The sequence below is a fragment of the Somniosus microcephalus genome, chromosome 12 (assembly GCF_052327205.1).
Source record: "Somniosus microcephalus isolate GS21.2 chromosome 12, FLI_Smic_1.0, whole genome shotgun sequence".
Classification (NCBI taxonomy): domain Eukaryota; kingdom Metazoa; phylum Chordata; class Chondrichthyes; order Squaliformes; family Somniosidae; genus Somniosus; species Somniosus microcephalus.
In genome coordinates, this window is record NC_140998.1 from 221,403,591 (window position 1) to 221,420,499 (window position 16,909).

Sequence of the window (16,909 nt, forward strand, 5' to 3'; positions counted from 1 at the left end):
GTACCCCAGTGAGAGTCAGTGTGTGTGGAACCCAATCCCCAGTGAGAGTCAGTGTGTGTGGAACCCGTACCCCAGTGAGAGTCAGTGTGTGTGTAACCCGTACCCCAGTGAGAGTCAGTGTGTGTGTAACCCGTACCCCAGTGAGAGTCAGTGTGTGTGGAACCCGTACCCCAGTGAGAGTCAGTGTGTGTGGAACCAGTACCCCAGTGAGAGTCAGTGTGTGTGGAACCCGTACCCCAGTGAGAGTCAGTGTGGGTGGAACCCGTACCCCAGTGAGAGTCAGTGTGTGTGGAACCCGTACCCCAGTGAGAGTCAGTGTGTGTGGAACCCGTACCCCAGTGAGAGTCAGTGTGTGTGGAACCCATACCCCAGTGAGAGTCAGTGTGTGTGGAACTCGTACCCCAGTGAGAGTCAGTGTGGGTGGAACCCGTACCCCAGTGAGAGTCAGTGTGTGTGGAACCCGTACCCCAGTGAGAGTCAGTGTGTGTGGAACCCGTACCCCAGTGAGAGTCAGTGTGTGTGGAACCCGTACCCCAGTGAGAGTCAGTGTGGGTGGAACCCGTACCCCAGTGAGAGTCAGTGTGTGTGGAACCCGTACCCCAGTGAGAGGCAGCACTCACCTCTACCTGGCTCAGCCACTGCTGATAGATTGTACTCCTCAGGTCATAACCCCCATTTCTAGGGGTAAAAGAAAAATAATTGTTGGATACAAAGCACTAAACAAGGTGGAGCTAAACACTCGAAGTACTCTTATCCCCTGCGCAGGTTGAACATGGCACTGTGTGACGCGGTTAATCAGTCTTAGATGGCACATTGTGCTAGATGCTCATTCTTGTGTTCAAATTCCCTCCATGGCCTCCTCGCCCCCCTCCCTATCTCTGTAACCTCCTCCAGCCCCTACAACCCTCCCTATCTCTGTAACCTCCTCCAGCCCCTACAACCCTCACTATCTCTGTAACCTCCTCCAGCCCCCTGCAATCCTCCCTATCTCTGTAACCTCCTCCAGCCCCTACAACCCTCCCTATCTCTGTAACCCCCTCCAGCCCCAACAACCCTCCCTATCTCTGTAACCTCCTCCAGCCCCTACAACCCTCCCTATCTCTGTATCCTCCTCCAGCCCCTACAACCCTCCCCATCTCTGTAACCTCCTCCAGCCCCTACAACCCTCTCTATCTCTGTAACCTCCTCCAGCCCCTACAACCCACCCCATCTCTGTAACCTCCTCCAGCCCCTACAACCCTCCCTATCTCTGTAACCTCCTCCAGCCCCTGCAACCCTCCCTATCTCTGTAACCTCCTCCAGCCCCTACAACCCACCCCATCTCTGTAACCTCCTCCTGCCCCTACAACCCTCCCCATCTCTGTAACCTCCTCCTGCCCCTACACCTCTCCCTATCTCTGTAACCTCCTCCAGCCCCTACAACCCACCCCATCTCTGTAACCTCCTCCAGCCCCTACAACCCTCCCCATCTCTGTAACCTCCTCCAGCCCCCTTCAAACCTCTCTATCTCTGTAACCTCCTCCAGCCCCCTACAACCCTCCCGATCTCTGTAACCTCCTCCAGCCCCCTACAACCCTCCCGATCTCTGTAACCTCCTCCAGCCCCCTACAACCCTCCCTATCTCTGTAACCTCCTCCAGCCCCTACAACCCTCCCCATCTCTGTAACCTCCTCCTGCCCCTACAACCCTCCCTATCTCTGTAACCTCCTCCAGCCCCTACAACCCTCCCGGATTTCTGCGCTCCTCCAATTCTGGCCTCTTGCGCACCCTGCGATTTCCATCACTCCAACACTGGCCTTCAGCCGCCTGGGACCCCGAGCTCTGGAATTCCCCCAGTAAGGGCCAGAGTGGTGACGCAGACACCGAGAGCACGCGTGTTACTCACCCGTTGCTTTCTGTGGGTCTGTCCTGCTCATCGTACAATGACTTTAGGAACTGGAACCGCCTGAAACACGCTCCCCGAACATCTTGCTGTGAGGGAGAGAGGGAGAGACAGTTATAGTTTGGCAAGGGTCCGACAGGCAGAACATATGCTGGTGTCTAGATTAAAACTCGAGCTTAACCCAACTTTCCAGGGTTCCTCCTTGAGCTGGGAAGTGGGATTAGGCTGGAGAGCTCTTTGTTGGCCGGCGCAGACACGATGGTCTGAAATGGCCTCTTTCTGCACTGTTACTTTCTATGATTCTTTCCCCCCCCCCCCGCCTCCCAGCCATTGTGACTTTCAGAAGGCTTTCGCAAAGGTCCCGCATAAGAGATTAGCATGTAAAGTTAAAGCACATGGGATTAGGGGTAAGGTACTGTCTTGGATAGAGAACTGGTTGGCAGACAGGAAGCAAAGAGTTGGAATAAACGGGTCTTTTTCCGAGTGGCAGGCAGTGACTAGTGGGGTACCACAGGGATCGGTGCTGGGACCCCAGCTATTCACAATATATATTAATGGTCTAGACGAGGGAACTAGATGTAATATCTCCAAGTTTGCAGACGACACAAAGCTGGGTGGGCGTGTGTGCTGTGAGGAGGATGCCGAGAAACTCCAGGATGATTTGGACAGGTTGGGTGATTGGGCAGAAGCATGGCAGATGCAATATAACGTGGATAAATGTGAGGTTATCCACTTTGGTGGCAAAAACAGGAAGGCAGATTATTATCTGAACGGCAATAGATTGGGAGAAGGGGAAGTGCAACGAGACCTGGGTGTCCTTGTGCACCAGTCGCTGAAGGTAAGCATGCAGGTGCAGCAGGCGGTTAAGAAGGCAAATGGTATGTTGGCCTTCGTAGCAAGAGGGTTCGAGTACAGGAGCAAGGATGTCTTGCTGCAGTTGCACAGGGCCTTGGTGAGACCACACCTGGAGTACTGTGTGTAGTTTTGGTCTCCTTACCTAAGACAGGATATACTTGCCATAGAGGGAGTGCAGCGAAGGTTCACCAGACTGATTCCTGGGATGGCAGGGCTGTCGTATGAGGAGAGATTGGGTCGACTAGGCCTGTATTCACTAGAGTTTAGAAGAATGAGAGGGGATCTCATTGAAACGTATAAAATTCTGACAGGGCTGGACAGACTGGATGCAGGGAGGATGTTTCCCCTGGCTGGGGGGTCTAGAACGAGGGGTCACAGTCTCAGGATACGGGATAGGACATTTAGGACTGAGATGAGGAGAAATTTCTTCACTCAGAGGGTGGTGAATCTGTGGAATTCTCTACCACAGAAGGCTGTGGAGGCCAAGTCACTGAATATATTTAAGAAGGAGATAGATAGATTTCTAGACACAAAAGGCATCAAGGGGTATGGGGAGAGAGCGGGAATATGGTATTGAGATAGAGGATCAGCCATGATCATATTGAATGGCGGAGCAGGCTCGAAGGGCCGAATGGCCTTCTCCTGCTCCTATTTTTCTATGTTCTATGATAATATTGTCAAAGACAACGGTTTCTCACTCGCTGCAGGGATGCACCAGTGATGGGCAGATTTCTATATGGCAAGCTGTGGTGATCTGGAACGCGCTGCCTGAAAAGGCGGTGGAAGCAGATTTAAGAGTAACTTTCAAAAGGGGAATTGGAGAAATACTTGAAGGGGAAAAATTCACAGGGCTGTGGGGAAAGAGCAAGGGGGAGTGGGACTAATTGGAGAGCTCGTTCAAAGAGCCGGCACAGGCAAAGAGAAGGGGAAGAATTCCTGAAGTGTGTTCAGGAGAACCTTCTTGATCAGTGTGTTTCCGGCCCGACGAGGGAGGAGGCATTGCTGAATCTGGTTCTGGGGAATGAGGTGGGTCAAGTGGAGCAAGTGTCAGTAGGTGAACATTTAGGGAACAGTGATCATAATATCATAAGGTTTAGATTAGCTCTGGAAAAGGACAGGGAGCAATCTAGAGTAAAAATGTTTAACTGGGGGGGGGGGAAAGCCAATTTCAGTGGGATGAGAACGGATCAGGCCCGGGTAAACTGGAATCAAAGACTGGCAGGCAAAACTGTCGTGGAACAATGGGCTGCCTTTAACGAGGAAATAGTTCAGGTACATTCCCACTCGGGGGAAAGGCAGGGCAACTAAAGTCAGGGCTCCCTGGATGACGAAACAGATAGAGAATATGAAGAAGCAGAAAAAGAGCGGGTACGACAGGTGTCAGATCGAGAATACATCGGAGAGTCAGGCTAAATATAGAAAGGTCAGAGGAGAAGTCAAAATAAGAGGGGCAAAGAGAGGGTATGAGAATAGAATGGCAGCCAACATAAAAGGTAATCCAAACGTCTTCTACAGGCACATAAATAGCAAAAGGGTAGTAAGAGGGTGGGGCCGATTCGGGACCAAAAAGCAGACGTATGCATGGAGGCAGAGGGCAAGGTTGCATCTGTCTTCACCAAGGAAGAGGATGCTGCCATAGACATAGTGAAGGAGGAGGTCGTGGAGATACTTGATAGGATAAAAATGGATAAAGACGAGGTATTAGAAAGGCTGGCTGTACTTAAAAGTAGATAAATCACCAGGAGTGCATGGGATGCATCCTTGGATGCGGAGGGAATTGAGGGCGGAAATCGCGGAGGTACTGGCCATAATATTCCAATTCTCCATAGATACAGGGGTGGTGCCAGAGGACTGGAGAATTGCAAATGTTACACCATTGTTCAAAAAAGGGTGTAAAGATAAACCCAGCAACTACAGGCCAGTCAGTTTAACCTCGGTAGTGGGGAAGCTTTGAGAAACAGTAATCAGGGACAAAAATCAACAGTCACTTGGACAAGTGTGGATTAATTAAGGCAAGCCAGCACAGATTTGTTGAAGGCAAATCGTGTTTAACCAACTTGATCGAGTTCTTTGATGAGGTAATAGAGAGGGTTGATGAGGGCAATGCGGTTGATATGGTGTACATGGATTTCCAAAAGGCCTTCGACAAAGTGCCACATACAGGAAACTTTGAGATGTCCGGCACCGACGTGTTGCCGATCTATCAAAACTGCAGGACATACAAAGTTAATGTTGAAGCATACGGAGGTTTTCATCTCCGTATCTGACAACAAACACTGTTGCTTAGCAACAGCTTCTAAAGAGTCGGCTGCAGCTGCAAGCGTCTCTAGCTGAAGCTGTTGCTATAGCTACAGACCTTGCAGTGCCTGACTGGGGGGGAAAAAAAAGAACAAGAACTAAAAAAACTTATAGAAAACGGCTCCTGATTTTTGCCGTTAGATCGAGTATTCCGGACATACAACCTCCGGATAAACCAAAGTTTCCTGTAACAGGCTTGCCAGCAAAGTTGAAGCCCATGGAATAAAAGGGTCAGTGGCAGCATGGATACGGAATTGGCTAAGTGACAGGAAACAGAGAGTAGTGGTGAACGGTTATTTTTCGGACTGGAGGAAGGTATACAGTGGTGTTCCCCAGGGGTCGGTTCTAGGACCACTGCTTTTCTTGATCTATATTAATGACCGAGTCTTGGGTGTACAGGGCCCAATTTCAAAATTTGCAGATGACACAAAACTTGGAAGTATAGTGAACAGTGAGGAGGAGAGTGACAGACTTCAGGAGGACATAGACAGGCTGGTGGAATGGGCGGACACGTGGCAGATGAAATTTAACACAGAAAAGTACGAAGTGATTACTTTGGTAGAAAGAATGAGGAGAGGACATATAAACTAAAGGGTACAATCCTAAAGGGGGTGCATGAACAGAGAGACCTGGGGGTATATGTGCACAAATCGTTGAAGGTGGCAGGGCAGGTTGAGAAAGTAGTTAAAAAGGTTTACGGGATCCTGGGCTTCATAAACAGAGGTATAGAGAACGAAAGTGTGGAGATTATGATGAACCTTTATAAAACACTGGTTCGGCCCCAACTGGAGTATTGTGTCCAATTCTGGCCCCCGCACTTCAGGAAGGATGTGAAGGCCTTAGAGAGGGTGCAGAAAAGATTTACGAGAATGATTCCAGGAATGAGGGACTTCAGTTATGTGGATAGACTGGAGAAGCTGGGGTTGTTCTCCTTGGAGCGGAGAAGGTTGAGAGGAGATTTGATCGAGGTGTTCAAAATCATGAGGGGTCTGGACAGAGTAGATAGAGAGAAACTGTTCCCATTGGTGGAAGGGTCGAGAACCAGAGGACATAGATTTAAGGTGATTGGTAGAAGAACCAAAGGCGACGTGAGGAAAAACATTTTTACGCAGCGAGTGATTAAGATCTGGAACGCGCTGCCTGAAGGCAGACTCAATCTTATCCTTCAAAAGGGAGCTGGATAAGTATCCGAAGGAAAAAAAATTGCAGGGCTACGGGGAAAGGGCGGGGGAGTGGGACTTGCTGAGAGTCGGCACGGGTTCGACGGGCCGAATGGCCTTCTTCTGTGCTGTAAGACTCTACTGATATTGGACAAGGCTAATGGAACGCCGGCCTTTATATCCAGAGGACTAGAATCCAAGGGGGTAGAAGTTCTGCTGCAGCCGTACACAGCCCTGGTCAGACCACACCTGGAGCACTGGGAGCAGTTCTGGGCACCGCACCTGAGGAAGGATATACTGGCCTTGGAGGGAGTGCAGCGTAGGTTTACCAGAATCACACCCGGACTCCAAGGGTTAAATTACAAGGAGCGATTACACAAACTAGGGATGTATTCCCTAGAATTTAGTACGTTAAGGGGTGATTTGATGGAAGTTTTCAAGATAGGGTAGAGAGAGAGAGAGAAATTATTTCCGCTGGTTGGGGAGTCTCGGACTAGGGGGCAGAGTCTAAAAATTAAAGCCAGAGTCAGGAGTGAAGTTAGGAAACACTTCGACACACAAAGGATGGTAGAAGTTTGGAACTCTCTTCCGCAAACAGCAATCGATGCGAGATCAACTGTTAATTTTAAATCGGAGATTGATAGGTTTCTGTTAACCAAAGGTATCGAGGGATACGGGGCAAAGGCGGGTGGATGGAGTTCGGTCGCAGATCAGCCACGATCTCATTGAATGGCGGAACAGGCTCGAGGGGCTGAATGGCCTCCTCCTGTTCCTATTCTGCTCAGACAGAAAACAGGATGGCTGGAACGGGACTGGCCCAGGTGACAACGGGGAAGATTGACCCTGGCACCTGTCACACGCGGACATCACACGGGCACTGCCAGTCACCGACAGGGGGGGGGGGGGGGGGGGTAAAGTGGGTGAGCCCCACACACCCGGCACAGACAGTATGGAAACGTAACCCTCTCCCCAACCGAAATCCCTCAGTCGTTGTCCTCCCCCCCCCCCCCCCCCAACTGGTCTGAATGGGGTACGGCCTCACCCCCGCTCCCAGCCAGCCTCACCGAAAGGATCCGACACGTCGAGAACCAACCCTTCCGCGAGGACTCACCAGAACCTCTGGCTCTGGACCGGTGCCGTGCCAGAGCTTGCGTTTCGAACCCTCCTGTGTGCCGCTAAACCCGACCTCTTGCTCTGCTTTACTGAGGTGGGGGGGGGAGGAGGGAAGGAAAGAAGTTTCAGTACAACTTCAACAAAGCCCCACACGAGGCTGGAACAGACCCTCTAAAAATGGAGCGACGCAGAATCTAGAGGAATCCATGATGCCTCCAGTCACATCGTCCTGTTCTTTAAACAACATTCAAATATTACACAATTTACAGCGCAAACAGACAATGACCAGATCATCTGTTTTTAGCTATGTTGGTTGAGGGATAAATATTGGCCCCAGGACACCGGGGAGAACTCCCCATGCTCTTCTTTCAACAGTGGCCGTGGGATCTTCTACATCCACCTGAGAGAGCAGACATGGGCCTCGGTTTAACGTCTCATCTGAAAGACGGCACCTCCGGCAATGAAGCACTCCTTCATTACTGCCCCTCCGACAGTGCGGCGCTCCCTCAGTACTGCCCCTCCGACAGTGCGGCGCTCCCTCAGTACTGCCCCTCCGACAGTGCAGCGCTCCCTCAGTACTGCCCCTCCGACAGTGCGGCGCTCCCTCAGTACTGCCCCTCCGACAGTGCGGCGCTCCCTCAGTACTGCCCCTCTGACAGTGCGGCGCTCCCTCAGTACTGCCCCTCCGACAGTGCGGCGCTCCCTCAGTACTGCCCCTCCGACAGTGCGGCGCTCCCTCAGTACTGCCCCTCCGACAGTGCGGTGCTCCCTCAGTACTGTCCTCCGACAGTGCGGCACTCCCTCAGTACTGCCCCTCCGACAGTGCGGCGCTCCCTCAGTACTGCCCCTCCGACAGTGCGGCGCTCCCTCAGTACTGTCCTCCGACAGTGCGGCGCTCCCTCATTACTGCCCCTCCGACAGTGCGGCGCGCCCTCAGTACTGCCCCTCCGACAGTGCGGCGCTCCCTCAGTACTGCCCCTCCAACAGTGCGGCGCTCCCTCAGTACTGCCCCTCCAACAGTGCGGCGCTCCCTCAGTACTGCCCCTCCCACAGTGCGGCGCTCCCTCAGTACTGCCCCTCCCACAGTGCGGCGCTCCCTCAGTACTGCCCCTCCGACAGTGCAGCGCTCCCTCATTACTGCCCCTCCGACAGTGCGGCGCGCCCTCAGTACTGCCCCTCCGACAGTGCGGCGCTCCCTCAGTACTGCCCCTCCGACAGTGCGGCGCTCCCTCAGTACTGCCCCTCCCACAGTGCGGCGCTCCCTCAGTACTGCCCCTCCCACAGTGCGGCGCTCCCTCAGTACTGTACCTCCGACAGTGCGGCGCTCCCTCAGTACTGCCCCTCCCACAGTGCGGCGCTCCCTCAGTACTGCCCCTCCCACAGTGCGGCGCTCCCTCAGTACTTGAACCCATGACCTTCTAACTCAGAGGTGAGTGAGAGAGCGCTAAACCCACCGAGTCACGGTCGACACTTGTGTGATAATGTAGGAAGTGAACACAAAGGGGGCGGAGCTTTGACAAACCCCGTTGCCCACCTCACCTGCCGATCTCTCCGAAGACGAGGAGGCGATCCCCCACCTTCCTGCCCTGCTCCTGAAGCACTTTCCTTTTGCTCGCTGCCCGGAGGAGGAAGGCTTTCAGCAATGCGTTTCGCTGTTTCAGGTCCTGCAGCCGCTCGCGAGACTCCGCCAGCGCTTGCTCTGTCCAGCGACAAATCAGACTTTCAAATATTAGATGGAGCTACCCCCTTTCCCGCTAGAATCACACCGCACAGAAAAAGGGGCCTGTGCCGGCTCGTTGAACGAGCTCTCCAATTAGTCCCACTCCCCCCTGCTCTTTCCCCACAGCCCTGTGAATTCTTTCCCCTTCAAGTATTTCTCCAATTCCCCTTTTGAAAGTTACTATTGAATCTGCTTCCACCGCCCTTTCAGGCAGCGCGTTCCAGATCACAACAACTCGCTGCGTAAAAACAATTCTCCTCATCTCCCCCTCTGGTTCTTTTACCGATTATCTTCACTCTGTGTCCTCTGGTTACCGACCCTCCTGTCACTGGAAACAGTTTCTCCTTATTTACTCCATCAAAACCCCTCGTGATTTTGAACGCCTCCATTAAATCTCCTCTTAACCTTCTCTGTTCTAAGGAGAACAATCCCAGCTTCTCCAGTCTATCCACGCACCTTCTCCAAGGCCTAAAGTGTGTGGTGTCCAGAATTGCACACAATACTCCAGCTGAGGCCTTCCATTTAAATGCATCTCACCCCATCAACACCAGCCTCCTCCCACCCCTCTTCATCTCACCCCATCAACACCAGCCTCCTCCCACCCCTCTTCATCTCACCCCATCAACACCAGCCTCCTCCCACCCCTCTTCATCTCACCCCGTCAACACCAGCCTCCTCCCACCCCTCTTCATCTCACCCCATCAACACCAGCCTCCTCCCGCCCCTCTTCATCTCCTCCATCAACACCAGCCTCCTCCCACCCCTCTTCATCTCACCCCATCAACACCAGCCTCCTCCCACCCCTCTTCATCTCACCCCGTCAACACCAGCCTCCTCCCGCCCCTCTTCATCTCACCCCATCAACACCAGCCTCCTCCCACCCCTCTTCATCTCACCCCATCAACACCAGCCTCCTCCCACCCCTCTTCATCTCACCCCGTCAACACCAGCCTCCTCCCACCCCTCTTCATCTCACCCCATCAACACCAGCCTCCTCCCACCCCTCTTCATCTCACCCCATCAACACCAGCCTCCTCCCACCCCTCTTCATCTCACCCCGTCAACACCAGCCTCCTCCCACCCCTCTTCATCTCACCCCATCAACACCAGCCTCCTCCCGCCCCTCTTCATCTCCTCCATCAACACCAGCCTCCTCCCACCCCTCTTCATCTCACCCCATCAACACCAGCCTCCTCCCACCCCTCTTCATCTCACCCCGTCAACACCAGCCTCCTCCCGCCCCTCTTCATCTCACCCCATCAACACCAGCCTCCTCCCACCCATCTTCATCTCACCCCATCAACACCAGCCTCCTCCCTCCCCTCTTCATCTCACCCCATCAACACCAGCCTCCTCCCACCCCTCTTCATCTCACCCCATCAACACCAGCCTCCTCCCACCCCTCTTCATCTCACCCCGTCAACACCAGCCTCCTCCCGCCCCTCTTCATCTCACCCCATCAACACCAGCTTCCTCCCACCCCTCTTCATCTCACCCCATCAACACCAGCCTCCTCCCACCCCTCTTCATCTCACCCCATCAACACCAGTCTCCTCCCGCCCCTCTTCATCTCACCCCGTCAACACCAGCCTCCTCCCGCCCCTCTTCATCTCACCCCATCAACACCAGCCTCCTCCCACCCCTCTTCATCTCACCCCATCAACACCAGCCTCCTCCCTCCCCTCTTCATCTCACCCCGTCAACGCCAGCCTCCTCCCACCCCTCTTCATCTCACCCCATCAACACCAGCCTCCTCCCACCCCTCCTCATCTCACCCCGTCAACACCAGCCTCCTCCCACCCCTCTTCATCTCACCCCATCAACACCAGCCTCCTCCCACCCCTCTTCATCTCACCCCGTCAACACCAGCCTCCTCCCACCCCTCTTCATCTCACCCCATCAACACCAGACTCCTCCCACCCCTCCTCATCTCACCCCATCAACACCAGCCTCCTCCCACCCCTCTTCATCTCACCCCATCAACACCAGCCTCCTCCCACCCCTCTTCATCTCACCCCATCAACACCAGCCTCCTCCCACCCCTCTTCATCTCACCCCAGCAACACCAGCCTCCTCCCACCCCTCTTCATCTCACTCCATCAACACCAGCCTCCTCCCACCCCTCTTCATCTCACCCCATCAACACCAGCCTCCTCCCACCCCTCTTCATCTCACCCCATCAACACCAGCCACCTCCCACCCCTCTTCATCTCACCCCATCAACACCAGCCTCCTCCCACCCCTCTTCATCTCACCCCATCAACACCAGCCTCCTCCCACCCCTCTTCATCTCACCCCATTAACACCAGCCTCCTCCCACCCCTCTTCATCTCACCCCATCAACACCAGCCTCCTCCCACCCCTCTTCATCTCACCCCATCAACATCAGCCTCCTTCCACCCCTCTTCATCTCACCCCGTCAACACCAGCCTCCTCCCACCCCTCTTCATCTCACCCCATCAACACCAGCCTCCTCCCACCCCTCTTCATCTCACCCCGTCAACACCAGCCTCCTCCCACCCCTCTTCATCTCACCCCGTCAACACCAGCCTCCTCCCACCCCTCTTCATCTCACCCCGTCAACACCAGCCTCCTCCCACCCCTCTTCATCTCACCCCGTCAACACCAGCCTCCTCCCACCCCTCTTCATCTCACCCCATCAACACCAGCCTCCTTCCACCCCTCTTCATCTCACCCCGTCAACACCAGCCTCCTCCCACCCCTCTTCATCTCACCCCGTCAACACCAGCCTCCTCCCACCCCTCTTCATCTCACCCCGTCAACACCAGCCTCCTCCCACCCCTCTTCATCTCACCCCATCCACACCAGCCTCCTCCCACCCCTCTTCATCTCACCCCATCACCATATCCTTCTATTCCTTTCTCCCTCGTGTGTTTATCCAGCTTCCCCTTAAATGTATCTCTGCTCTTCCCCTCAACCACTCCCTCTGGTAGCGAGTTCCCCATTCTCCCCACTCTCTGGGTAAAGAAGTTTCTCCTGAATTCCCTATTGGATTTATCAGTGACTCTCTTATATTGTTGGCCCCCAGTTCTGGCCTCCCCCACAAGTGGAAACATCTTCTCTACATCTACCCTGTCGAACCCCTTCATAACGTTAAAGACCTCAATCAGGTCGCCCCTCGGCCTTCTCCTTTCTAGTAGTATTGCTGAAGCATTGAGCCGTGTCCGAGAGGGGGTTAGGGGGAGCCGAGGTCGTTCCCGTTACCAGCGTACACTTCCCACTGCAGTGCTAGTTGCCGCAGCGTGTCGCAATCTCGCGGTGTGAGGGGGGCAGCTCACCGTTGATCTCCTGCTGCTCCATGTCCGAAGTCTCATCCAGCTGCTGGAGATCGGCCCTCAACGACGCCAGCTGTTCCAGCAGTCTCTGCCTCTCCTGCTCCTTGGACGACGACTTACTCTGAGTGCAACAATTATCCCACGTAAAATACACCGTACTGACCTCACACTGATGACAAGCCACTGTCTATACCGGCCGATTAACGGAAAGCGCTTCCCATCACCAGAGAAGCTGCACCTGCCCTGGGAGTGTTTGATGGGTCAGTGTAGAGGGAGCTTTACTCTGTATCTAACCCCGTGCTGTACCTGCCCTGGGAGTGTTTGATGGGACAGTGTAGAGGGAGCTTTACTCTGTATCTAACCCATGCTGTACCTGCCCTGGGAGTGTTTAATGGGACAGTGTAGAGGGAGCTTTACTCTGTATCTAACCCGTGCTGTACCTGCCCTGGGAGTGTTTGATGGGACAGTGTAGAGGGAGCTTTACTCTGTATCTAACCCGTGCTGTACCTGCCCTGGGAGTGTTTGATGGGACAGTGTAGAGGGAGCTTTACTCTGTATCTAACCCGTGCTGTACCTGCCCTGGGAGTGTTTGATGGGACAGTGTAGAGGGAGCTTTACTCTGTATCTAACCCGTGCTGTACCTGCCCTGGGAGTGTTTGATGGGACAGTGTAGAGGGAGCTTTACTCTGTATCCAACCGGTGCAGTACCTGTCCCGGGAGTGTTTGATGGGACAGTGTAGAGGGAGCTTTACTCTGTATCTAACCCGTGCTGTGTCTGCTCCGGGAGCACTCAACAGTGACACACTCATTACTACAAGGCTTGACATGGAAAATATTGAAGACAAAATTCTTACCCGCCACTCACCAAACACACATCACTTACCACAGTGCCTTCTAGACGACGGTTCCTGATCAACCAGTCAAGGCAAGTCTCAAAGTATGTCCTGGGAGATCAACCATCGTATGGATAACATAATAATTCTCATCCTTGTGTTCAAATCCCTCCATGGCCTCTTCACCCCCTCCCTATCTGTGTAACCTGCTCCAGCCCTATAACCCTCCGAGATCTCTGGGCGCCTCTAATTCTGGCCTCTTGTCCATCCCCCGATTTCCGTCGCTCCGCCATTGGCGGCCGTGCCTTCAGCCGCCTGGGCCCCGAGCTCTGGAATTCCCTCCCTAAACCTCTCCGCCTCTCTCTCCTCCTTTAAGACGCTCCTTAAAACCTCCCTCTCTGACCAAGCTTTTGGTCACCTGTCCTGGTATTTCATGTGGCTCGGCGTCACATTTTGTTTGATAATCGCTCCTGTGAAGCGCCTTGGGATGTTTTACTCCGTTAAAGGCGTGGGATAAACGGGAGTTATCATCCACAGACTCGGTGCCGCTCTATCCCGGTTACTGTCCCACGCAGAACAGGTTCGCAGGAGCCACGGAGCCGCACACCTCCCCCGCCACTGGAACCAGCGGGAAACAGACGGAGGGTTGGGCAACGCGAGGGAACCCGAGGATTTACACCACGCCTCGGAAAAGCTTCCGTTTCACGTCGGGCCGAACACAGCGGACGCGCTTCCCACCCCGCTACAAATCCGCCGCCCGAGGCGGCCAACGACTGCACTCAAGTCTAGCGCACTGCGTGGCTCGTGTCCGCCGGTCGCTCGCAGCTTTAGGGTGCGTGGGCGTTGAACCCTGGGTCCGGTCTCTGAAAGCAGGTTACTCCCACAACAATGCAAAGGATACCACTCCAGATTATCCTTCGCGTTCTTCACCTTCCTGCAACAGAAACATCGATAAAGTTAAGCTTGGGACGACACTCGCGAAATGGAGCAGATACTTCTCCCCCAAATAAGGCCCAGCTCCAGTGATTGTGGCTCTCCAACAGTGCCTTCAGCTTCCAGCGCCAACATTACACTTGGGATAATCCCAGGACCAGCCAAAGCCACCAATCAACCCCCTCGCAATCGGTCAGCGACGCCAAGGTGACTGGGAGGGGTCAGCCGTTGCTTAGTGGGTCCCACTCTCATCCGAGTCAGCAGGTCGTGGGTTCAAGTCGCACCCTGCAAACTCGAGCCCCATAATCCGGGCCGACATTCCCGGGGGCAGTGCTGAGGGAGCGCCGCATTGTCGGAGGGGCAGTGCTGAGGGAGCGCCGCATTGTCGGAGGGGCAGTACTGAGGGAGCGCCGCATTGTCGGAGGGGCAGTACTGAGGGAGCGCCGCACTGTCGGAGGGGCAGTGCTGAGGGAGCGCCGCACTGTCGGAGGGGCAGTGCTGAGGGAGCGCCGCACTGTCGGAGGGGCAGTGCTGAGGGAGCGCCGCACTGTCGGAGGGGCAGTACTGAGGGAGCGCCGCACTGTCGGAGGGGCAGTACTGAGGGAGCGCCGCACTGTCGGAGGGGCAGTACTGAGGGAGCGCCGCACTGTCGGAGGGGCAGTACTGAGGGAGCGCCGCACTGTCGGAGGGGCAGTACTGAGGGAGCGCCGCACTGTCGGAGGGGCAGTACTGAGGGAGCGCCGCACTGTCGGAGGGGCAGTACTGAGGGAGCGCCGCACTGTCGGAGGGGCAGTACTGAGGGAGCGCCGCACTGTCGGAGGGGCAGTACTGAGGGAGCGCCGCACTGTCGGCGGGGCAGTACTGAGGGAGCGCCGCATTGTCGGAGGGGCAGTGCTGAGAGAGTTCCGCACTGTCGGAGGGGCAGTACTGAGGGAGCGCCGCATTGTCGGAGGGGCAGTACTGAGGGAGAGCCGCACTGTCGGAGGGGGAGTACTGAGGGAGCGCCGCACTGTCGGAGGGGCAGTACTGAGGGAGAGCCGCACTGTCGGAGGGGCAGTACTGAGGGAGCGCCGCACTGTCGGAGGGGCAGTGCTGAGGCAGCGCCGCACTGTCGGAGGGGGAGTACTGAGGGAGCGCCGCACTGTCGGAGGGGCAGTACTGAGGGAGAGCCGCACTGTCGGAGGGGCAGTACTGAGGGACAGCTGCACTGTCGGAGGGGCAGTACTGAGGGAGCGCCGCACTGTCGGAGAGGCAGTGCTGAGGGAGCGCCGCACTGTCGGAGGGGCAGTGCTGAGGGAGTTCCGCACTGTTGGAGGGGCAGTACTGAGGGAGCGCCGCATTGTCGGAGGGGCAGTGCTGAGGGAGATCCGCACTGTCGGAGGGGCAGTGCTGAGGGAGATCCGCACTGTCGGAGGGGCAGTACTGAGGGAGTGCTGCACTGTCGGCGGGGCAGCACTCCCTCCCCACGACAGAAGCCGCCAGCTCCTCGCTCAATGGCGCATGTCAGCGCGCGGGCAGCGACACAGCGACCGCTCACGCACTCACTCTTTCGGGTGGACATGGCGTGTAACGTAGTTCCAGATGCCCCGACATTGTCCGGTACACAGGCTGCAAACAAGCACAGCATACAGAAAGAAATCATTCTGGAGCTCGCAATCAAGAGATTGAACATTCACATAATTTGGAAAATACTTTTCACCGTAAATACCGCCGCTCACTTCAAAATAAATACACTTCATCCTAAAATATCCACACGCCACTTAATACATCGAGTCCAGAGCCCAGAAACAGGCAATTCGGCCCCACTGGTCCGTGCCGGTGTTTGTGCTCCGCACGAGCCTCCTCCCTCCCCTCTTCATCTCCCCCATCAACACCAGCCTCCTCCCACCCCTCTTCATCTCCCCCATCAACACCAGCCTCCTCCCTCCCCTCTTCATCTCCCCCATCAACACCAGCCTCCTCCCACCCCTCTTCATCTCACCCCATCAACACCAGCCTCCTCCCACCCCTCTTCATCTCACCCCATCAACACCAGCCTCCTCCCACCCCTCTTCATCTCACCCCATCAACACCAGCCTCCTCCCACCCCTCTTCATCTCACCCCATCAACACCAGCCTCCTCCCACCCCTCTTCATCTCACCCCATCAACACCAGCCTCCTCCCACCCCTCTTCATCTCAACCCATCAACACCAGCCACCTCCCGCCCCTCTTCATCTCACCCCATCAACACCAGCCTCCTCCCACCCCTCTTCATCTCACCCCATCAACACCAGCCTCCTCCCACCCCTCTTCATCTCATCCCATCAACACCAGCCTCCCCCCACCCCTCTTCATCTCACCCCATCAACGTCAGCCTCCTCCCACCCCTCTTCATCTCACCCCATCACCATATCCTTCTATTCCTTTCTCCCTCGTGTGTTTATCCAGCTTCCCCTTAAATGTATCTCTGCTCTTCACCTCGACCACTCCCTGTGGTAGCGAGTTCCCCATTCTCACCACTCTCTGGGTAAAGAAGTTTCTCCTGAATTCCCTATTGGATTTATCAGTGACTCTCTTATATTGATGGCCCCTAGTTCTGGTCTCCCCCACAAGTGGAAACATCTTCTCTACGTCTACCCTATCGAACCCCTTCATAATCTTAAAGACCTCAATCAGGTCGCCCCTCAGCTTTCAAGAGAAAGGAGCTCTAGCCTGTTCAATCTTTCCTGATCGGTATAACCTTTCAGTTCTAGTATCCTAGTAAAACTATCAGCTAATGAAACATCTCAAAGTGATTCACAGAGGGAGACCGGAAAAGGGAGAGAACCGAAAGCCCGA

At 55.0% G+C, this 16,909-nt stretch overlaps 1 protein-coding gene across 1 annotated transcript in view; it reads right to left on the bottom strand.

Annotated features, from left to right (window-relative positions):
- haus5 (HAUS augmin-like complex, subunit 5) overlaps positions 1-16,909 on the bottom strand; it is a 45,985-nt gene that overhangs the window by 26,638 nt on the left and 2,438 nt on the right. The window contains exons 3-10 of the mRNA XM_086004099.1: positions 15,636-15,698; positions 14,059-14,091; positions 13,208-13,232; positions 12,328-12,445; positions 8,848-9,007; positions 7,307-7,397; positions 1,886-1,971; positions 621-678 (exon numbers count right to left, since the gene is read on the bottom strand). Coding sequence (XP_085860225.1) covers positions 621-678; positions 1,886-1,971; positions 7,307-7,397; positions 8,848-9,007; positions 12,328-12,445; positions 13,208-13,232; positions 14,059-14,091; positions 15,636-15,698 — 634 coding nt within the window. The remainder of the gene's footprint in view (positions 1-620; positions 679-1,885; positions 1,972-7,306; positions 7,398-8,847; positions 9,008-12,327; positions 12,446-13,207; positions 13,233-14,058; positions 14,092-15,635; positions 15,699-16,909) is intronic.